Raw genomic sequence first — 24,625 nt, 5'->3', positions numbered from 1 at the left:
ACAGTGAGAGATAGCACATCACAAATTAAATCCGGAAAATCACATTGTGGAAAGTATATGAATTTATTTGCATTCTGCAGAGGGAAATAAGTATTTGATCCCCCACCAACCAGTAAGAGATCTGGCCCCTACAGACCAGGTAGATGCTCCAAATCAACTCGTTACCTGCATGACAGACAGCTGTCGGCAATGGTCACCTGTATGAAAGACACCTGTCCACAGACTCAGTGAATCAGTCAGACTCTAACCTCTACAAAATGGCCAAGAGCAAGGAGCTGTCTAAGGATGTCAGGGACAAGATCATACACCTGCACAAGGCTGGAATGGGCTACAAAACCATCAGTAAGACGCTGGGCGAGAAGGAGACAACTGTTGGTGCCATAGTAAGAAAATGGAAGAAGTACAAAATGACTGTCAATCGACAAAGATCTGGGGCTCCACGCAAAATCTCACCTCGTGGGGTATCCTTGATCATGAGGAAGGTTAGAAATCAGCCTACAACTACAAGGGGGGAACTTGTCAATGATCTCAAGGCAGCTGGGACCACTGTCACCACGAAAACCATTGGTAACACATTACGACATAACGGATTGCAATCCTGCAGTGCCCGCAAGGTCCCCCTGCTCCGGAAGGCACATGTGACGGCCCGTCTGAAGTTTGCCAGTGAACACCTGGATGATGCCGAGAGTGATTGGGAGAAGGTGCTGTGGTCAGATGAGACAAAAATTGAGCTCTTTGGCATGAACTCAACTCGCCGTGTTTGGAGGAAGAGAAATGCTGCCTATGACCCAAAGAACACCGTCCCCACTGTCAAGCATGGAGGTGGAAATGTTATGTTTTGGGGGTGTTTCTCTGCTAAGGGCACAGGACTACTTCACTGCATCAATGGGAGAATGGATGGGGCCATGTACCGTACAATTCTGAGTGACAACCTCCTTCCCTCCGCCAGGGCCTTAAAAATGGGTCGTGGCTGGGTCTTCCAGCACGACAATGACCCAAAACATACAGCCAAGGCAACAAAGGAGTGGCTCAGGAAGAAGCACATTAGGGTCATGGAGTGGCCTAGCCAGTCACCAGACCTTAATCCCATTGAAAACTTATGGAGGGAGCTGAAGCTGCGAGTTGCCAAGCGACAGCCCAGAACTCTTAATGATTTAGAGATGATCTGCAAAGAGGAGTGGACCAAAATTCCTCCTGACATGTGTGCAAACCTCATCATCAACTACAGAAGACGTCTGACCGCTGTGCTTGCCAACAAGGGTTTTGCCACCAAGTATTAGGTCTTGTTTGCCAGAGGGATTAAATACTTATTTCCCTCTGCAGAATGCAAATAAATTCATATACTTTCCACAATGTGATTTTCCGGATGTAATTTGTGATGTGCTATCTCTCACTGTTACCAATAACCTACCCTTCAATTATGGGCTGCTCATGTCTTTGTCAGTGGGCAAACTTACAAAATCAGCAAGGGATCAAATACTTATTTCCACCACTGTAACTTGAGTGTCCCCTACTCTTTTACAAAAAGTATAAAGGTAAAAAAAAATCAATTCACTTCTACTAGTTCTACACTAATCAGGATTTTGCAGACCTCAATCATAACTCCTCTCAGCTGTCTCTTTTCCAAGCTGAAGAGCCTTTCCTCATATGAGAGGAGTTCCATCCCCTTTATCATTTTGGTCGCTCTTCTTTGAACCTTTTCAAATTCTGCTATAATTTTTTGGAGAAACGGCAACCAGAACTGAATACAATACTCAAGGTGAGGTCACACCATGGAGCTATACAGAGGCACTGTAGTATTCTCAGTTTTATTTACCATCCCTTTCCTAATAATTCCTAGCATCCTGTTTGCTTTTTTGGCCACTGCTGCACACCAAGCAGAAGATTTCAGTGTAGTGACTACAACAACAGCTAGATCTTTTTCATGGGTGCTGACCCCCAAGACGGACCCTAGAATCAGGTAACTATGATTTGGATTTTTCTTCCCAATGTGCATCACTTTGCATTTGTCCACATTAAATTTCATCTGCCATTTAGATGCCCAGTCTTCCAGTTTCCTAAGGTTTTCTTGTAATTTTTCACAGTCTGCAACAACCTTGACTAATTTTGTGTCATCTGCAAATTTAATCACCTCACTTGTCATTCCAATTTCCATTTCATTTATAATTATGTTAAATAACACCGGTCCTAGTACAGATCCCTGCAGCACTGCACTATTCACCCTCTTCCACTGACAGAAATGGTCATTTAACTCTACCCTCTGTTTTCTGTCCAATAACCAATTCCTAATCCACAGCAGAACACTGCCTCCAATCCCATGACTCTAATTTTCTTAGGAGTCTCTCATGAGGAACTTTGTCAAAAGCTTTCTGAAAATCTAGATATACTACATCAGCTGGCTCACCTTTATCCACAAGGTTATTCACACCTTCAAAGAAATGAAGCAAATTGGCAAGGCAAGACTTCCCTTGGCTGAATCCATGCTGACTCTATCCCAATAAACCATGTTCATCTACGTGTTCCGTAATTTTATTCTTTATAATAGTTTCCACTATTTTAGCTGGCATTGACGTCAGGCTTACTGGTCTGTAATTTCCCAGATCACTCCTGGAGAACTTTTTAAAAATCAGCTTTTCATTGGCCAATATTCAGGTACTATGGATGATTTTAGGAACAGGTTACAAACAGCAGCCAACAGGTTACAAACAGCCCAGTAATTCTTTAATACTGTACCTAAATTTTTGGAATGCCCTGACCCATCCATGCCCTTCCCATGGCCATGCCCCCTTTTGGGCTGCACACAAGACACTTTGGGAACACAGCATTATAGAATAGCACATAGGCAGATGCATGCATAAATCCAAATTAGTGCCAATTAATGCCAATAAATGATTAACAGCTTGTTCACTAATTAATTTGAACACTCATTTGTCCTGCATGCCCAAATTTGGATGACCTTTATAGAATCCAGGGGATAACATATTTAGCTGCTTTTGAAGGTATGTATAATGCAGACAGGTGATTACTGCTCACCTGGAGGAAAATGTCCATTTCTGACTGGGTTTCGCAAGTATTCATCAGGTAACACCGCACTGTGTTACTCCATAGAGATGGCGAGAACAATGGTGTGACCTGGAGCAGGCTGGCAACAGCAGCATCCCAGTCATCTGCAAAGAACAGAGTAAAATTACAAACCAATGCTTCCTTCTTTATTGCAGATTGCATAATATTTTCATTTAGATTTACCATAATTTACGATCTTTCCAAAACAATGTTGCTGCTACCTCTATTAATAACCTGCATTCCGTGTCACCTTGATCATAGATTAGCCATGGAGATCCTGGAGAGGCACAGACCCCTCCAAAGCTCAGGGCCAGCCACCAGCCAAACTTGCTGTGTAAGCACTGCCTGTTTTTATTTTGATGCCCATGGTTATAATGCTCTCACATACCCTGTGAGAGTCCCCCCCTCCCCCAATTTATATACACTCTCAGTCTAGACTAGGAAAGGACTGACTATGATTCAGACCCTGCTCTTGGTTCATAGTCACCAGTGGCCAGAGCCAGTCCTCAATACTTCAAAACAAGACACTACATTTTCTCTTCTCCAATCACTAATCCCTTTCACTACTGATTTTTAAATTTCTCAAGGTAGCCTTTATTTTTAACTTCTATTTTTTGATCTGTTCTCCAGTTGGAGATCTTGTTGTAAGTATAAGACATAATCACTTCTTGGCCTTTTGACTAAGATGAAATTATGGTTAGTGCTGCCAAGTCCACTTATAGACCGTACTTACAGAACCGTACTTTAAGTTACTTGAATTTTAGCCAGTTCTAGTGGACTTTAGGGCTTCTCAGTAGACACAACTTTAGAAGGCCAGAACTCTTCAGTAGGTCCCGAAAGCCATACAGAGAACGATCATCATTTAATTGTCACAGTGGCCACAGTGTTTACAGGCCTGTGGAATTTCCCTTTGACAATGCAGGCCAGCCTACACATCTTAAACTACAAGCTTTTTCCTTTAACCTGTGCCACAAGGAGAAGGGGGAAGGAAGAGTTGGATCCACAAGGACTCCCTACACATTTTAATTTAGTTCTGATCTCTTCCCAGATCCTTTCAATAATGGTGAAAAGAAAATGGCACGAGTACTTTTACCCACAGTTCTCTCTCAATTTCACACGACTAATTGCTGAGTCACCAAGAAAAATGTTCTGAAAACATCACTGTTAATTGCTTTGCATGTTTTGTGTGTACAATTAAACAATCATACCAAGCATTTCATCAGAAAGACGCTTAAAGGATAAGCAGTTAACAACCTTGCAACTTTTTCTTTGCTCAGGCATCCTGATTTATTATCCTCCTCTTCAAAGATACAAAACTGTTTGAATTCTGAACTTAGTAGGGGACTTAATTCACTTGTTAAACTGCACACACTTATCAGTTAATATATGAATGGTTTTGAAAGATGACTGAATTCTGGGTGTTCATGAGCAAGTTAATGCCCTTGACATCTGTCACTAGTGTGCCTAAGTTTCACACTTATGCTAATTCCACCAATTTCCCATCACCACCTCCAATGAAAGGTAATCAAAACTCAGTACAAAGATAAAGACTGTGTGCCTTTTCCAGACATCAGAAATTACAATATCTTCCACGTTAGAAAACACTTTATCTGTAACAGAAAAACATTGGCTCTTCACCTCTGTTAACATTTGCAAATGGTCCTTCCACATCAATCGAGCTATGAGCAAATTCGGGCCCTCTGAAGGACTGTTGTAGTTGTATCATGCTGCCCATAGAGGGCTCACTTCCTAGAGCTCCACCAGTCCAGTATTCACACTGAGTACCTGGAACTTAAATCACAAGAGAACAATAAAGAGCAAACACATTTATCTGGAACAGAATATCTGACCCAAATGAAACGTTAAGGTACAATCAAAGGATTTATGCATCTACTTTTGAGATTTATGCTTTGGCTTCTTTGAAAATATATTAAGGTTGAGTGCATAAACTTATGCTCAAAAATTCACTAAGGCAGCAATTCTATAAATGGGCACCTCATTTTAGGTGCCACAAAAGGGTGCGTTTACCACCAATTATATACCTGCGTAAGGTCACACCTAAGCCATTATAAAATACTAGGACAAAGCCACATTGGTATGCCAAAAGTTAGGTGCACCTACTTACATGTCAATGGCTGGCATAAATGCTTTATGCAACTGATAATGTACTATAAAGCTGCAACCCTTGCTTGGCAAAACACCCATGCTCTGTCCCCCTGAAAGCTACATGATAAGTGATTTAGGCGCATGTTTATAGAAAAGCATCTAGCACTTATGCGTGCAACTGCTAATTACTGGCGCCAATCATGTGCATAAGCGCTACCAGATGTACACATTATATGCAGGTACTTTCTCTGTCCCTAGAGGGCTCACAATCTAAGTTTTTGTACCTGAGGCAATGGAGGGTTAAGTGACTTGCCCAAGATCACAAGGAGCTGCAGTGGGAATTAAACTCGGTTGCCAGAATCAAAGCAAGTTGCGCTAACCATTATGCCACTCCTCTACTCAGGCTAGATTCTATATATGGCACCTGAAAAATCCATGATGAAAAGATAAACTTCCTAGGCGTACTTTATAGAATAAGCCTAAATTTCTGCGTGGATTATATACTACGCCAAGCGTCCATCCATGTGACTAAATTTAGTTGCTGGCAGTTACGCCAAGTAAATGTGGTGTAAATACAGACACCTAAATTAGGCGTGGACCAGGTGTATTCTATAACCACATGCAGAGATTTGTAAAACACCCAGGACCTGCCCATTCCACGCCCCTTTTCAACTATGCAACGTAGAATTTACGTGCATCACATTATAGAATACTAGTAAAACATGCCCGTTTCTGACACAAATGAAATGGGCACTAGCAAGGTTATCCTCTGATTTCCAGCTTTGCCCCCCTCCCCCTCCCCGAGTTCCATGACCCCCTCTCCTCCGAGTTACAGATCCCCGCGCCTCCGAGTTCCAGGCCCCCCTCCCTCCCTCCCCTCCGAGTGGCAGCCCGACCTCTTCTCCCAGTCCTCCGCCTGCCCATCGCCTTCCTGCGTGCCGGCCTGAATTTAAAAGTTCTTACCTCGCCCTTCTGGAAACAGGAAATGAGGGCAGGACCAGAGGCAGAGCTGAGACAGAAGGGAAGGCAGGCTGAAGCGCCGTGCCTGCTCGCCTTTTACTGCTGCCGGCGGACCCCGAGGTAAGAACTTTTTAATTCAGGCCAGCACGCAGGAAGGCGAGGGGCAGGCAACGCAGGTCGGGCTGCCACTCGGAGGGGAGAGAGAGAGAGGTAGGGAGGCACGGGGGTCTAGAACTCGGAGAGGGGGGCAGGCTTGGAACTCGGAGGAGGGGGGGGATGATTCTCCCGCGATTGAATCCTCACCTCCAACCTTCTGTGGCTGGCTGGTGCTGGTTTCCCTTCCCTCTCATTGATCCTCCCTCTGACATCATCACATTCCGACACGAGGGCGGACCAATGGGAATTGTGTTATGAACCCAGGCATCCAGATGTAGAACGTTGGAGGTGCAATTATATAGGATGATTAGACAGTTCTGCGTGCAAATTCTAATTAATGCAAATTAGTGTAAATAATTGCTTGTTGAGTGGCATTTATCAGCACTGACTAGCTTGTTAAGTTACACGTGCAAATCCTGAATATGACTGGATCTGCGCACGCAACTTCAGTCGCACTATATAGAATCTGCAGGTTAACTCCTAATTACCAATTAAGTGCTTGTTAGTGCCAACTTAGCCAATTACTTTGTGTGCAGATGTGCAATTCATGCTCAAAACTGAGCACCTAACTTTGGCCAACCTACACAGAATCTGGAGGTATACATCTTCAGGGTGGGAAAGGAAAACACTTTGCAAAAGCTACTCAGCTCCATTGCTCAGGCAAGCAGGAAAAGAAGAATGTGGTATTCCTTCCTCTTTGTCCAGCATACCTTCATGCTACAGACCTTGAAGTCCATGTTAATGGAGTTTATTGATCACAGAAAAGGGTACCTGGCATTCTCTGGTCCACCCACCAGTGAAACCCAATAGTATATAAAATAGGGCTTTCAAGTCAGCAAAGTTGAAGCTTTGCCTTAAAACTAGCCCAGATGTCTTTTAACACATACCTTGCAAATAAAAGTGGCGATAGTGTGCACGTGATGCTTACCAGTGACATCTGTACAGTTGTCATCAGAGTCCGACTCGCCTGGGTCCAGCACTGGGATGCCTTGTGCCTGCAGCCTTTGAAACCTGGACTCCAACTCTCGCTTTGCTCTCAGCAAGTCTTGGATCTCTTTTTCCTTTGTCTCCCTGAAAATCTGTAAGAAAAAGGGAACCGGCGCACAAGTTTTGCAGCAAAAGCGCATATCATAAATGCAGATCTAAGACTGAAAAGGGCTGGCCTGACTGCTAAAATTCCCTTTTTCATTGCACTCTTGCTCAAAATATCCACTGTTTGCAGACAGTCCAATACTTGGCCGTTCATCTTATTATATGCTCAATCAGATTTGACCATGTCATGTCCCTTCTGACAGAAAAACACTAGCTCCTATAGAATCACTTACAAACCCCTTATGATGATTCACAAAATTCATCACTCTGGCATACCCTATTACCTTTCCTGTTTGCTTACTCCTTATTCCCCTCCTCGGACACTGTGCTCTTCCCAAGCTCATAACTTTGCCATTCCTTCGCTTTGTGCTATCTGCCATGCTTTCACCGCACCTGTATCTTCAGTGGTAGATTCCACATTGAGGAATGCTTTTCCAATCGATCTCCAGCTGGAACAGAGTCTAGCAAAATTCAAGACTGGTTTGAAAACTCACTTAATTTAAAGATGCTTATGGCATTTGACCTTTAGGACTTTCAGAAATCAAATCACAGGTACACAAAGTACTTCCCCACAAGAGTTTTCCTTAGACATAAGTACTCGCCCCTAGCATCCTTTTACTTAGGCCACATTTCTGTATTGTAGTCTTACATCTACTTAACTGATGAGTTTAATGTAGTCTTATAGTTTGCCCACTGTGTGTGAACGCACATGATTTGAGGTTTTCTCCTATGTTTCCTTTGATATTATGTCATTGGTTTAATACTGTGTACAGTCTGCTTTTGTTAAGTACAGTATAAATTCAGTGCCTCCATTTGTAATTTTATTCAGTGTCTCAGTATCTGTTGTATTTTATTATAGTATTTTATTATTTGTTGCATTTCAATATATTCATATATACACAAATTGTTTTATATGTTATTTCATTAATTTATGTTATATAATGTTTATATATTTCTATACATTTCATATATATATTTTATAGCTGTGCCACCATTTTATTTACTCTGTCTTTATTCTTTTTTTTCTGTGATTAGTAATTTATATATTTTATACTGGTTAGAGACTACTGAGGCAGGCCTTTACGGCCAAAAAACGAATCATGTCGAGTTCAGTTTTATTGTGTAGAGGAGAAATACTGGACATGGATGGAGACGAGGGAAAGGGAAGGGAAGAGAAAAACTGCATATGGATGGAGAAAATAGGCAAATGCTGGATCCACGTTATACCTCCTCCAGTCAATTCCACGGAGGACCCAACTTTTACTTATGGATTTAGGGCAAGAAATGAAGAACGGAGGAAAGTAAAGAAAATGGAAAGGAAACCTGGAAATAGAGTTAAGAGAACAGATAGAGAGCAGCAGAATCAGACTGGGACCAACATGATCAGAAAAACAAAAAAAGTCACCAGACAACAAAGGTAGAAAAATCATTTTATTTTCATTTTAGTGTTTGGAATATGTCCAATTTGAGAATTTGCATCTGCCATCTTATTTTGCACTGGGTATACTGGAGCTGTAAGAGCTTACAGAAATTATTTATAATGAAAAAAAAATCACAAGTTATTTTTTTTCTCCTATACTAGTATAATATTTTCAATGATGCATGTTTATATGCACCATGGCTGGTATAAGGGATGTGACTAATGTGGGTGTGATTACCATAGGGGCAGAACCATAGGTGGTGACCTCGCCCATAAATAGTACTAGTACCTTTTTTCCTACAAAAAAAAAAAGCACTGAATAGAAGAATCATCTGTTGTCTCCAAATATAAGTACATAAGTATTGACATACTAGGAAAGACCAAAGGCCCATCAAGCCCAGCATCCTGTTTCCAACAGTGGCCAATCCAGATCACAAATACCTGGCAAGACAGAAAAAGGTGGTGGTTCTGGTGATAATCAAAGAAAAAGTGCAGCCATTACAATAGCTCTATGTAGAAATCCCTGTACCAGGTCACACTGACCAAACAGAAATTTTGGATCACACTGATGCCACAACTGCACTATATAGTCAATTAAGTGTTGCCTAAATAAGACCTTGGGGCAGAACCAAAACATATGATCAAGTGACACTCCTGGTTTAGAACACTTAGGGCAAGTGTCTTGAGTGGCAAGACCTGCTCGAAAAGCCCTGTGGAAAGACACAAAGACAAAAGCACAAATTTATAATTCATCTTCCACCGTGTCGCGCTGGAAGTAGAACGAGTAATAGAAAGTAAATAAGTCCGTTGAGTACTATCATCCAGGTCAGTGTGCAGATCCAGTGTCTAGAGGGAAGCCAAACATGCAAAGTCAATATCTGGTGTAGTGTCTAATAAAGAACAGTGATGAAAAGATAACAGAACCAGCTGTTGAGAGCCCAAGGTATAAGCAGAGGAAATAGTGTCTTGTACATCTTTACAAAGAAGTTGAAAAGGCAGAGTATGTTTGAAACGCTTAAGTTGTAAATAAGCAAAATGATCAACTGTGGGCAGCTGGAATTGCGTTTGCAGCTCCAAAAAGGGTTTCAGTTTACCATCCTCACTGAACACATGGAACAGAAACTTAAATACCTTTAGTTTCCCAATTGCAAAATGGTTTTTTTTTATCTCCACCCGGAGAGAAATCTAGGTCACAATGAATCACTAAAAAAAGGCATAACTACAGCAGGAAATTGATGCCTTCAGCAGAACCATCGCCAAACACCCTATAAGGACCGATAAAACAAACCCAGGTCTTTAAACTCACGGGACAAGGCCCTGCCAGTGATATGAAGCAAACAGCTAAAGTGCATAGTAGGTATCAGATCAGTTTCCAAGTGGAATAAGGAGAAATACTCTGTGGCCCAGAATCAGTCATTGATATGCCTCATACCACAAGTTCAAGAGAAACTCAACCCTCCATGTAATTTTAGAGTCATTAAATAAGCCATAGACATGCAAGTCCACTTCCCATTCCATAAATAAAAGACTGTAACATACAACGCAAGTGTCGTTCATCCCGCCCAGTTAAATATAATGGCAGCATTTGAAAAACATAAAAACAGGGTGCCAATATCATATTAAAAAGACTAGTATGCCCTAAGAGGGAAATGGGGTACACTCTCCACAGAGCCAGATCATCAGCAAATGATAAAACGTTTGTAGAAGTGTTCCCAATGGGCACCCCCAAAACCCTCTACACTGCACGTATTACACATAACAGAAGAGGGGGCACCCCTGGCAAGTGCCATGGTATGTAGGGAAAGAGCAGGTACGGATACATTAATAAGGAGAGAGGCCCTGGTGGAGGAATACAGCGCCTGAAGTGTCCCAGAAAACCAACCCGTGACTCCTACAGCCTACAAAACCTGGAACAGAAAAGGCCAGCGCACTTTATTGAAAGCCTTCTCCACATCCAGGCTCACCACCAACACAGGCACTCCCCGCCACTTACAAAGCAACAAAGCCATTAGGAATCTATGAACATTAATCCCCGACTGTCTACACTTCACAAACCCTTACCTGGTTAGGGTTCACCAGATAAGGAAAATGCAGGTCAAACCGGTCTGCCAAAACACGGAAGAACAAACTGATATCTACATTTATCAGGCTGCAGCATTTAAAAAGGAGATAGAGCAGCTTTTATACTACAACCTGGGGGAAGGCAGACAGTCATTCAAAAATGCATGGTTCAGAACAAGATATCTTAAAAAGATATCACCAAACTAGGGAAGACAGGGTATCCCAAAAGTGAGGTTGCAATACAGATCATGGTAGACCAGAAGTCTTTAAATAAAAAAAAAAAAATCAGACAAAAGACTGCAAATTAACACCGTCAACTGCTGAGCAAGATGTAAATGGTAATGGGGCCGCTTGATAACAGTGATCATAATTTGATCAGATTTGATATTAGCTTTGATAAGTATACACAGGAAATCCAATACGTTAGCGTTTAACTTTCAAAAAGGAGACTATGATAAAAGAAAATGGAAGAAGGAACCGACTGAAAATAATAAGAAACAGCATAAGGAATGTCCAGTCAAATGCAAAACGCTGATAAGGAAGGTAAAGAGGGACTTTGGAAAAAAGATTGCGTTAGAGGCAAACACACATAAGAAAATTAAACTTTTTTTTTTTTTTTAGGTATATTAAAAACAGGAACCCGGCAAAAAAATCGGTTGGACTGCTAGATGACTGAGGAGTAAAAGGGGTCATCAGGGAAGACAATATTTGAAAGATATTAATCCGCAAACAAACCTTTTCCGGAGATGGGAAGGTGGTAGAACGAGAGAACTTGAAATGAGATTGAAGGGGGGCAGAATCAAGAAAAATGTCAGGAAGTATTTTTTCACGGAGAGAGTGGTGGATGCTTGGAATGCCCTCCCGCGGGAGGTGGTGATGAAAACGGTAACTGAATTCAAACATGCGTGGGATAAACATAAAGGAATCCTGTTCAGAAGGAATGGATCCTCAGAAGCTTAGCAGAGATTGGGTGGCAGCACTGGTGGTTGGGAGGCAGGGCTAGTGGTTGGGAGGCGGGGCTAGTGCTGGGCAGACTTCTACGGTCTGTGCCCTGAAAATGACAGATACAAATCAAGGTAAGGTATACACAAAAAGTAGCACATATGAGTTTATCTTGTTGGGCAGACTGGATGGACCGTGCACGTCTTTTTCTGCTGTCATCTACTATGTTACAAAGCCATAGCAGAGAGATTAAATGAATTCCTTGCTTCGGTCTTCACTGAGGACGATTTTGGAGAGATACTGCTGCCAGAAATGGTATTCAAAGCTGACGAGTCACAGAAACTGAATGAAATCTCTCTATAAACCTGGAGGATTGTAATGGGGCAATTTGACAAACAAGAGCAGCAAATCTCTTGGACCGGATGGTATTCATCCCAGAGTACTCATAGAATTTAAAAATGAACTTTTAGAACTATTGTTAGTAATATGTAATTTATCTTTAAAAATTGAGCATGGTACCGGAAGACTGGAAGGTGGCCAATGTAACACCAATTTTTAAAAAAGGTTCCAGAGGAGATCTGGGAAATTATAGACCAGTGAGCCTGACGTCGGTGCTGGGCAAATTGGTAGGGACTATTATAAAGAACAAAACTACAGCCATTATTCAAAAGCACGGATTAATGGGACAAAGCAAACATGGATTTAGTGAAGGGAAATCTTGCCTCACCAATCTATTACATTTCTTTGAAGGGGTGAACAAACATGTGGATAAAGGTGAGCTGGTTGATATTGTGTATCTGTGATTTCAAAAGGCATTTGACAAAGTATCTCATAAAAGACTCCAGAGAAAATTGGAGAGTCAAGGGACAGGAGGTAGTGTCCTACTGTGGATTAAAAACTGGTTAAAAGATAGAAAACAGAGAGTAGGGTTAAATGGTCAGTATTCTCAAAAGAAGAAGGGTAGATAGTGGGGTTCCCCAAGGGTCTGTGCTGAGACTGCTGCTTTTAAACATATTTATAAATGATCTAGAGATGGGAGTAACTAGTAAGGTAATTAAATTTGCTGATGACACAAAGTAATTCAAAGGTGTTAAATCGCGAGAGGATTGTGAAAAATTACAAAAGGACCTTGTGAGACTGGGAGAATGGGCGTCTAAATGGAAGAAGACATTTTATGTGAGCAAGTGCAAAGTGATGCATGTGGGAAAGAGGAACCCGAATTATAGATACGTAATGCAAGGTTCCACATTAGGAGTCACCCACCAGGAAAGGGATCTAGGCGTCATTGTTGAAGATATGTTGAAACCCTTTGCTCAGTGTATAGCGGCGGCTAAGAAAGCAAATAGAATGTTAGGCATTACTAGGACAAGAATGGAAAACAAAAATGAGGACGCTATAATGCCTTTGTATCGCACCATAGTGCGACCGCACCTCGAATATTGTGTTAAATTCTGGTCACCACATCTCAAAAAAGCTGTAGTGGAATTAGAAAAGGTATAGAAAAGGGCAATGAAAATGATAAAGAGAATGGGATGACTTCCCTATGAGGAAAAGCTAAAGCAGCTAGGGCCCTTCAGCTTGGAGAAAAGACAACTGATAATGATAGAGGTCTATAAAATAATGAGTGGAGTGGAGCGGAGCGGGTAGACGTGAATCGCTTGTTTACTCTTTCCAAAAAGCTTCACCACAACCAACGCCGTTCCCCAGAGGTTGAGCCCCCAGGGTTAGGCAGCCAGTGGGACTAGTCCACAGTCAGGAAAAGTCAGTGTCTGGAGGCAGGAGGAAGACGACAAGGGCAGGCCACTAAAACATAGACAAAGGTTAGCTGAGAGTGATACAAGTAGGTCACGAGGACCGAAGACAGCCAGCATGGTCACAAGTCAGCCAGGCAGGAAGCGTGGTCATAAGACAGCCTGGCAGGCAACAAGATCCAAAAAGGGCCAAGCAGTTGTCGAAGATCCGAGGACAACGTGGCGCCAGAAGAAGAGGAACGCTGCAGACATCAACAATGAGGTGACACGTCAGACGCACAGGGAGGGGGAGCCTTTCTTCATTGCCATGAAAGCGTGCTCTGCTGCCCCCCCCCCCCCCCCCCCCCCGCCGAACTGTGTTGCGGCACCCGTCGCCAGACATCTCCCCACAGCGCCCCCCACACACTTCCAGATAGGAGTGTACAACAAGTGGAGCTTTGCTTCTTTCTATCCACCTCCAGACGGTTCTGCATCCTTCTGGTGAGCAATTTTAATTTTTCAACTACCTGACGGAAATGGAGACTGGACAGTGATGCCAGTCCCGATAATTGGCGTTCTACTGTAACAGGAACGCTTCCGTTGCTCCATCAAGGCTTGTGAATAATCCTGGGAAATCTGTATTTTAGTGTCCTCATAGTCCAGAGTGTCCTGTTTGTTTTTGAACTCTCGCAAAAAAATAGTTACTTTGTGCAGACAATTATGGACTTCTGCGATGACCACATGGGGCATAACAGCACCTTCATGGCGGAGCACATGTGAGACAAATAAGGTCAAGGCCTTCTGGAGCCAAAAATTCCTTTTGTAGCCAGACCTCCAACGACTTGCCCAACCGCTGCTCAGGGACAGTCTCCGGGAGTCCTACAAAACACAAATTACAGCACCTCGAGCGTTTTTCAAGGTCTTCAAGTTTTTGAGGCTGCTGTTTCACAGAAGTCTGCAAGGAAGTAAGCAGGGCAGTAGTTGCAGCAAGGGAGTCCTCTGCCGCTGAAACACGCTGCTCAAGTTCACCAGTACGGCACACAGTTTCTTCTAAAAGGGACTCCACTTTAGAGCTCTGCCCCAAAATAAACACTAATCTTGGCTCCAGGGCCTGCACCATCGCAGAAGTACGTTGCATGATCTGAGCAGCAAAAAACACAGATGCGGCTCCCGCTACGGCCTCCACAATGCTGCCATCACCATTCCACACCTTTTCAGTTGCTCTTTTATTGCCGTTAGCCACCATGAAACCAGTGGGCTTCAAGAAATTTGTCCATATTACATTGAGAGCCACTACAGACCAAATATTGCCACAAAACTGCTGAATAAAAAGGTAAGTTGAGGAGAGAATAGCCTCGGGTGCCCGGAGCTACAAAAGCATACGTCCATGCAGCTCAAAGCATCACATGATCTCTCAATTTTATTCTTTATAATAGTTTCCACTATTTTGCCCAGCATTGAAGTTAGGCTTACCAGTTTGTAAATTCCTGGATCATCCCAGGAACCCTTTAAAAAAAACAAATCGGCATTACATTGGTCACCCTCCAATCTTCAGGTACTACAGATGATTTTGAAAGGTTACAGATCACTAACAGCAGATCAGTAATTTAATGTACGAGTTCTTTCAGTACCCTAGGGTGTATACCATCCAGTCTAGGTGATTTATCACTCTTTAACTGGTTAATTTGACTCAGTACATCTTCCAGATTCACCGAGATTTCTTTCAGTTCCTCTGAATTATCACCTTTGACAACCATTTCCGATACAGGCAGATCTCTTACATCTTCTTCCATAAAGACTAAAGCAAATAATTCATTCGATCTCTCTGCTATGGCCTTATCCTCTATGAGTACCCCTTTTGCTCCTTCATGGTCTAACAGTCCCACGGATTCCCTTGAAAGATAATCTGCTGCTGCTTCAATTCTGGGAAAAGCTCAGAGAGCTTTGTGTTTCTCTTGTGCATTCCCCAAAACAATATGCAAAAGTACTGTGTCTTAAGCAGTTGGAAAGATAATATGCACGCTGAAAGTATGATGGGCTGGAATAGCTAGTAACGAACTGGCAGAACTGAGGCATGCTTTCATTTTGTTAGCTTTTTTTTTTTAAATGAGGAAATAACACTACCAAGTTGGGGGGGGGGGGGGGGTATCTTAAGTCTTGTTGAAGCCAGAAGTAGACTGAACTCTATATGTTGAATCCACTTTCCTCATGACTAGCAGTGAGGTATGAGAAGTTTATTAATTAATCTTAAATACTTAAGGATTATGTGGACAGAAATAGACTCTAATGTTTGTAACACTGCAGTGTTGAAAGTTGCTTTGCACTGAAGAGACAGTCTGAAATATTTTTTGATGAAAAATCAGGATGACAAATCCTCCAGAGGAAGAGTTCCTCAATAGTGGCACAGATCGACAGGCATTCACAATCCTTCAGAGACAGAGTTCCTCAGTAGTGGTACAGATTGACAGGCATTCATAAAAGTTGTTTTCATCTGCATATTGACTGCCAGACTCATTCCAGCTTCCATAATAGATCCAAGTCTGACCCATAAAGAAACCAAAAATCAATAGGAGTTATTAATCCCAGTAGCCCAGAACACCTATTGATTTTTGCTTTTATAACTTTTGGTTTCTTTTCAGCTCTACATTGTGGGCTGAAGATCCCTGCGAGTACAACCTTATGAGGAACTATAGGCAGCTGCCTAGGTAAAAAATATTTTAATTTTTCTTGAGCATTTTTTGTGGGATGCTGCTTCTTGGTTTTAGCTATTTCCATATTATTTTGTACACCCCTATATTTTTGTTTATTTTTAGGTGGAATATTAGTCCATTTTACTTTTCTAAATTTGTCCCTGAAGCAGGCAGCAGCCGAAACATGTTGGGCTAATGGATTAATGAAAAAGTATTTTGGATATAGTTTCACTTACTATAAGGTTGTTTTGGATTTATTAAAGAAATTTTAAAAATAACTACTAGCTCATCACTGCTGCTTTGTGCTTGTGACATATTTGGATTGCAGCATTTTGGACATCTTGGGACTCATTTTCAAAGCACTTAGACATACAAACTACCATAAACTTTATATGTCTAAGTGCTTTGAAAATGAGCCCCCTTGATTTTTATACTTCAAATTATACATTCACCATACAGCTGAATGTTGGCCTCTATGAATTTAAGTCACACTGGGCCTACTGCTATAATGCCCTTCGTCAGAATCTTCCCTCTTTTCTCCCCCTCCTCCCCCTGGCAGGAATCACATTGCTAAAAATGTATGCACATAGTATTAACAAGCCTCTAATTTCCAAAATGAGTAAAAAACATAAGAAATAAATCAGGACAGAAAAAAAAAAGGAACACTAGGAACAAAAAACTCAGAAGGAGAAAAGAACGTCAAATCAAGAAATAGGAAAAATTAAGCTGATACTGCTGTCTTAAGATAAACCCGGAAAATACACCATGCCCCCTGATACGTCAGTACAGCAGCACACCTTGAACTGTCTTTTGACCTTGTCTCGGTCGTGTTCAAATGAGGCAGCTCTTTCCATAGCTTGGTATTTGGCTTCTATAACGCTCTCTTTTTCTCGAAGTATCTTCTGATAGGTTTTCTGAAGAGCCTGAAAAAAGTCAGAAAACTGACAGTCAGTCAAACGCATATACAACCCTAGCTGAGGGATGGAATAAATCAGAAGACTTCCCAATCTCATCTGTCCTCTGTACATACATTCAACCTAGCAGGTTCTGCATGTTTTCGTGGAAACTAAACCAGATATTGGAAATTAACACCAATACACCAAATATATAAAGATATATTTTTGTGATTACTTTTGATTTTTTTTTTTTTTTACAAATTTATCTACTGTTACTGGAATTTACCTTCTTAATTCAAGCCCCTTGTTTCTCAGCCAATGGGTAAATTACGTGGCAGACGTTAAAAGACAATTCTGTAGCACAATGTTTGATCCTAAGACTATTGGATGTGCAATTCTGTGTCAAAGGTCCAGCAAGCTCAGCATCCTATCTTTGGCAGTGACAAATCCAAGTCACAAGTACCTGGCAGGATTTCAAAGAGTAGATTCATTCCATGTTGATCACCCTCAGAGATAAGAGATAGCATTCCCACATTTACCTGGCTAATAATTATGGACTTTTCCTCCAGGAACTTGTCTAAACCACTTTAAAAAAAAAAAGAACTATCCTAGGTGTCTGGACCATATTCTTAAGTACCAAATACCACAGCGCGATTATCTGTTCAGTGAAAAAATACTTATTCTGATTTGTTTTAAATGTGTTACTATTAGCTTCATGGAGAGATCCCCAGTCTTACAATTAAAAAGGGTAAACAACCATTCCTTATTCACCTGTTCTACCCTACCCATGATTTTATAGACTTGAGGCCTGATATTCAAAGAGAGGCTCCTGCCCAGTCAAATTACGCTCAGCATCCTGGATTCTGATATTCAGCAGCTCCTAACCAGGCAGTGCTGCTAAATATCAATTCAGACGCTGCCTGATTAGTGCCAGGGTGAAGTCGGAGAGGAGCCAACAGTTATATGGCCAATAGTCAAATTCAGTGGCAGAGTCTGCATAGCTAAGTGGGCAGACAGGAATGCACAAAAGGTAGTCCTATCTTTGCCCACTTAGTAATGCGGTTGCCAGTACTGAATATCAGCCAGCACTCATATAAATTCTGGGCCATTGGCTCACCCTGGATATACAATGCCGGTACTTGGACATACCCCGGCATTGAATATCCAGGCTTCATTCTTCCCACAACTGTCAGAGGATTAAAAAACTGTTGACAGTTGCAGGCTAAAAGTCCCTTCAATCATATCCCTTCTCAGTCATCTCTTTTCCAGGCTGAATTTGTTCAACCTTTCTTCACATGAGAGTCATTCCATCTCCTTTTTCATTTTGGAAAATATCTGAATTCATGAGAGCATAGGGCAAGCACAGAATATCTCTGAGGAAGGGATTGTAGAGATGAGCGAGTACAGTGGATATGTTGTATGGTGCTTTTGAAACTGTCAAGTTCTTCTTTACTATGGGAGTCCTTTGCTATACCCCTTCTAGTTCCTCTGTATCATTGAGATGGGGCAATTATAACTGTATGATGGATCAATACAGAGTATTATGATATTCTTAGTTTTATTCTCCACATTGTTCTTGCTTTATTGACCACCACCACACAATGAGCTGAGGACTTCAATATACTGCTCACGATGGCTCCATGGTCCTTTTCCTAGATGGTGACTCAAAATAGGAACTCAGCATCATATCTATAGGTACAATTACTTTCTGTATATGCATCACTTCATACTTGTCCACATTAAATTTCATCTGCCATTCATATGCTCAGTTTTCCAGGCTCATAAAGTCCTCCTGCAGCTCCTCAAAAATCTCCCCCCAGTTTAGCAACTTTGAATAACACAGGAGTCTTGACAGTTAACACATGTTATCTACAGCAGGGCCCCTCTCCTCTTTCCTCTACAAATTAATTGCTTTGCTTGCTTTATTTTTGTCTATTAGATTGTAAGCTCTTTGAGCAGGGACTGTCTTTCTTCTATGTTTGTGCAGCGCTGCGTACGCTTTGTAGCGCTATATAAATGCTAAATAGTAGTAGTAGTAGCAAAATGGGCCCTATGGTGAATATCACACACCGTTAGTAAAGACTCCCTTTAGTGTCTTCTGCAGATTTGATGACTTCACACATTGTTCCCTTTTACAGATCATTTCTAAATCTGTTTAAAAAAAAAAAAGTCCCAAAATAGATACATTAAGAAACAAAAAGGACCATTTACTCATACTCTCTACTTCCTATCTTTCAGCCAGTTCCCAGTAGGCCATTGCCTCCTATCCCATGACTTTTTAATTTCCTGAGAAGTCTCTCATAAAAAGGACATTGGGGGTATTTTACTAAGATGCATTTGTCAAATGCCTCCTGAAAATTCAGAAACAATATTATCAACTGGCTCACATTTATCTTCATGTCTATTAACACTTTCAAAAAAATCTAATAGCTAGAGAAGGAAACAGGTAGCACGATGAGAAGGAAGGCATGACCAACACAAAGCAGGACTAAGGAGCCCAGAAGTAGTCTTGCACAATCTGTAGTCACAGTGTTTGTAGCTAGTGAAGGGTATTATACAGCCTTACTATGAAGGGAAGCAACTCCCCAAAACTGCATGAACATATACAAAAAGACCCTTATGTGCTAAGAATGTAAACATTTTACAGTCACACATGTTTGACACAAAATAAACAGAAAAGTTGCAAAAAATTGTATAAAGCTTAAAACAAAAATAAATTACCAGGCATTAATTAGGATTGGAAAACTTCACCTATGAACTATTAATATTCAGTCTGTGATCAGCAAGGTCCACTTAAAGAACTGCAAAAGAATGGAGGAAGTCCAAACCCCACTTTATGTTAAGCTGGGTCATTGTGTCTTGTCTAAGAATCCTCCACACCACAACACAGGATGGATCTTAATTTTTTCACTAGCCAAGTTTGACTTACATAAGAGTAGCCATACTGGGCTGTCCACAGGATGTTCTGTATTTTACTTTATAGTTACCCTGCCACTTACTAAACTCTTTGCCTTATCTAAAATACACTATACATTCTATTGGAGTTTTAGCTTAATATTCTCTCACTGTGCTAACCATCACAAGCTGCCCCGTTTTTCATTCCTGCTGCCCCTTCAGTTACATCGTTTGCTGTCATCTTTTGCCTAACCTGTCAGTCTTCTAGGGCTAGGACCTTGCCGAACTGCTACCTCTCTACATGTTTTATATCCTTTCTTGTGATCAGCACTACACACTAGACACTCTACAACCACAATTAATGAACAAAATGATGAATTACTGTTTTTGGTGAACGGTTTTACAATGCCTGCTCTGTAAACAAAAATGAACTTCTTCCCACAGGAAGATAATGCTTAAATAAAGAAACAGCCAGCCACTATCCCAGTTCTCACCTGCAGCTCTGCCCTCAGCCTTTTGTTTTCTTTGTCGAGCTTGGCTTCTTTCTTCTGCATGGAGGCAATTTCATTATTTTTGCTGACCCGGAAGATCTCATAATCCTTCTTCAGACGCTCATATTCTGCGGCATATTCCAGGTCCACAGAAGCTGTGGACTTAAAGCTAGCTCCAATGCCACGAGGTGCCCGTCGAAAGGAGCTGCGAAGAAGCCGTGCCTTGGGCTTCACCTCCACAGGAATCTCACAGGCTTCCCCACCTCCTCCTCCATATGTGTCTTCAATAACTTCCCCAGGATTCACCAGGGAAGATGCTGTGCCCATAATACTGCCTGACTGGTCCCAATTACTGACATCCTCCTCCAGTCACTCAGCTCTGCATCAGTCTCATCACTGTAAGGCAAAATGAAACAAGTCATTTTTCCTAACATAGGAGTTTTTGTGTTATGTATGTATGCTGTAGACTGCAAATTGTATTATTAAATAAAAAATTTATCCCACTGCAAAATCAACGCATCTCATTGCAAGCTTGACTCGACAATAATTTTTAGACCATCTCAGGTCATGAAATTGTTTACATGAAAATACTGATAGCGCTCTCTGCTTCTAGAGATATATCTATTTGGGAGCAAGCAGTGACACTGGTTTCAAGAGTACCACGCTGCTGCTGTTGCTAGCAAAAACTAGATGGACCAAAAGGCAGAAATGGGGTACCTCTCCCTCAGGTGAGATCTCTCAGGGATCAGCCTAACCCTCAATCATACTAGCTAGCTAGCTAGGCAGGCAGTCTTTTCTTCAGTTGATACTATGCTGACTGCAAAATCAAAGTAGTTTAGTCTTCTTTATTCCACGTCTGTATATGGTTGGGTGTATCAATATTAAATTCATTACTACTAACATCACTTACAAGCAGAAAAAAAGTATAAGTTACATAATTAATTTATATCATCACAATTAATTTCTAACTCACAATGGCCTGCTCATCAAGACTAACTAATCAGAAGTTACAATTCAAGATCATCTTAAAATCTGAATGTTAAAAATCTGTTTTATTATTATACAACTCCAATTTTCACCTACTCTAGCATCGCTCTCAGTTTATTGACTTTAATACAAGTACCAAGAAGTATACGTCCAAAGCATTTTACAGACAAACATCCATGAAAATTCTTACTAAAACTACAGTAAATGAACAGGTAAGAGACCTGACCAACCCTTGCAGACAGCATACGTGTCTGATCACCATCAAACCCTACCTCATTCTAAACTGGCGCCCCATCATTGGGAAGAATGTCCAGAGGCTTCTGGATGAGCTGCGGCAGCAGCCGGCTTCCAACCCCCCCCCCCCCCCCCCAAAAAAAAAGACCCGTTATAGAAATCTAGGGTGCTGAAAAGGTGTAGCAGGGCAACTCGGGCGGTACCAGCGAGCCTCCTGAAGACGAGGCCGGGAGGTCCTGGCCCGAGGGGCAGACCTGGATCTATCCTCCGGAAGATGTTGTCCCTTGTAGTCCCCCACATCCTTCACAATCTTCTTCAAGTCTTCACCAAATAGGAGCGGGCCCCGAAAGGGTAGCCAAGTGAGGCCCGGCTGAGGCCAAATATGCCGCCCAATGGCAAAGCTACAACTATTGTCGAGAGGACCCCATCAAAGCCATCTGCTTAGCCAAAGTTTGGACCAGATCATAAAGGGAATCAGCCAAATAGACCCACCCCAATTCCAAATGAGATCCTACAGAGCCCAAGGTAGAAGCTGCATCCACATCCTGCTCCAAAGCCTGCTGGCCCTGGCCATGTACGAACTACAAATAGAAACCTGGAGGGCAAATGCCGAGACCTCAAAAGCTTTTTTCAAGGAAGCCTCTAGACACCTGACCTGCATATCCTTGAGAGCTACACCACCCTCCACAGGGAGAGTAGTCTTCTTGGTAACCGCCATCACCAGCGCATCCATGGTAGGAAGACCAAACCTTTCGGTCTGGTCAGTGACAACAGGGTAAAGATAGGCCATAGTCTTTGCACCCCAGACCCCCATCAGGGTCTGACCACTGAGCTGCAATAAGTTCCTGAATGGCTTCAAGCACAGGGAATGCTTTCACAGGCTTCCTGGTGCTGGCCATTTTAGGATTGATCGCAGCAGATGTAGCCGCCTCAGGGTCAGTGACGTTCAAGGTCACCAAGGCATTGGAGATCAGGGAAGGCAACATCTTTAAAAAAAAAAAAAAAAAACATGACCAGCAGTGGGGTCATCTGGTACCTCCTGGAACAAACGGTGGAGAGAATCCCCAGATGGAGTGGAAATAGAAGGCAAGTGGGTAAATGGGGCCATTGACTCCGCCTCAGACTCCACGTCCACCCACCTTCTCTTCTGGGCAGTGAGCTCAAAAGGCTTCTTGGAAGGAGGTCCCAAATCCTGTAAGGAGACTCCATGTTGGAGGAATCAGTCAGGAGCTGCGACTGAGGGAGGGTCCTCTTTAATAAGTAGGCCTGATGAGACAAATTCAGGAGAAAATCCCTCCCTCTCCCCACCAGTTTCACAAGAAGAGCCAAGGGCAGGAGCGAGGGAAGAAAAAGGAACCCCAGGTGAGGAGGCCAAATTTTCAGGACCGCACAAAGGATCCGACACCGCCAAAGGCAAAGGAACACCGGCAGGAAGCACAACAGCATCCAAAGTCAAAATGGCACGCATGCCAGAAGGCTCAGCATGGGAAACTGAGGAATCCAAAGTTGCAGCACCATACTCCGCAATGGGCTCAGAGCAGCCCACTAATCAAATGCCTGCTGTGGATCTCCTTTTCCCGCAGCGGGAACATTGCTTTACAACTTCAGCCATCATGCCACCGACGCGCTCAGTATGAACTGCCGCGAACAAGAGTGAGAGAAAAACAAAATTCAGGTAATCACAGAAACGTGGCTTAGGGCAAGGCAGCACCACCCAGCGCAGTCCCACAGCGGCTCTGCGGGCCAAGGGAAAACACCATTCTGGTCCTGTCAGCAGCTGTTTCTCTGTGCCTTTGTCTTTGAAATGATGCTCATCTCGTTGTTACAGCGTATTCTTGAGATAAGAGGTTTGCTTACTCACAGCTTGTTCTAGCTTGCTAGCTGCATAATTTCAGAAGATCTCTTCGTCTTCCAGAAATCATTTTAGCAATAACACACAGGGACTCCTGAGGTAGGCCTGAGCGGCCGAAACACGACTCGTGTCGAGTCCAGATTTTAAGAATAAACTTTTGCTGTGAACATTTTTGAGTCCAGTAGAAGTTTTTTGGCATCATCCATTTTGTCTCCTTCGCTGTGACCTTGTTCTTTGGATTATATATGAATACACAGACGTATTTATTTTATTGCTATTATTAGGATTTAATTTGCCCACCTCCAAGTTTTCCTAATTGTGTATTATGCTGGCAGTCATTTTACTATAGCAATGCTTCTCAAGCCAGTCCTCAGAGCACTGCCAGCCAGTTCAGTTTTCAGAACATCCACAATGAATATGCATGAGAGAAGGCGGTGACTGCAAGTCTCTGTCATGTATATTCATTGCGGTTATCCTGAAAACCTGACTGGCTAGGTGTGCTCTGAGGACTGCGGCTGATTACAATGTACATTCTTATGTCGAACTATATCTGTTGTACATTTCTCTGGATGAACTGATTCATAAAGGCAGTTAAAAATCTTCTTAATAAATAAAAACTATCTGTGACTGAGATATTAGAATATATAAGCAAATTGTGTTGTGAGCTCATTTTCTGTAAAAAAAATTTTTTTGTGGAACTTGATAAAAGAGTAGTCTAGTATGCACTATATAAGCCATTTCATAAAAAGTTTGGAACTCCTACTCAAAGATACTAAGGGGTTGTTATATTAAATGGTGTTAATCCTTTAACAGGCTACCACAGAATGTGGTAAAGCATTTAGAGGTATTTTGCCTGTTTACACACACTAATCTGCACAATACTGATCTTTTATAAATATTTTTAGATTAGATGGGGTGTGTCTTACAAGGAGCGTGGACATTTATGTGTTATCCAGCTAGCATGTTATGATTAGTGCTAACTGGATAATGCAGAGTTAATAACATAAGATCATCTCTTAAATAGGAGGTATTAAGTGCTCCTGTATTAAA

General features: G+C 42.1%; 1 protein-coding gene across 1 annotated transcript in view; it reads right to left on the bottom strand.

Annotated features, from left to right (window-relative positions):
• LOC115472384 (nephrocystin-3-like) overlaps positions 1–24,625 on the bottom strand; it is a 228,543-nt gene that overhangs the window by 200,760 nt on the left and 3,158 nt on the right. The window contains exons 2-6 of the mRNA XM_030206641.1: positions 20,506–20,898; positions 17,018–17,143; positions 7,214–7,364; positions 4,702–4,854; positions 3,034–3,167 (exon numbers count right to left, since the gene is read on the bottom strand). Coding sequence (XP_030062501.1) covers positions 3,034–3,167; positions 4,702–4,854; positions 7,214–7,364; positions 17,018–17,143; positions 20,506–20,829 — 888 coding nt within the window. The 5' untranslated portion in view covers positions 20,830–20,898. The remainder of the gene's footprint in view (positions 1–3,033; positions 3,168–4,701; positions 4,855–7,213; positions 7,365–17,017; positions 17,144–20,505; positions 20,899–24,625) is intronic.

This window comes from Microcaecilia unicolor, chromosome 1 (assembly GCF_901765095.1).
Source record: "Microcaecilia unicolor chromosome 1, aMicUni1.1, whole genome shotgun sequence".
Taxonomy (NCBI): Eukaryota; Metazoa; Chordata; class Amphibia; order Gymnophiona; family Siphonopidae; genus Microcaecilia; species Microcaecilia unicolor.
This window is presented reverse-complemented; position numbering and strand designations above follow the sequence as displayed.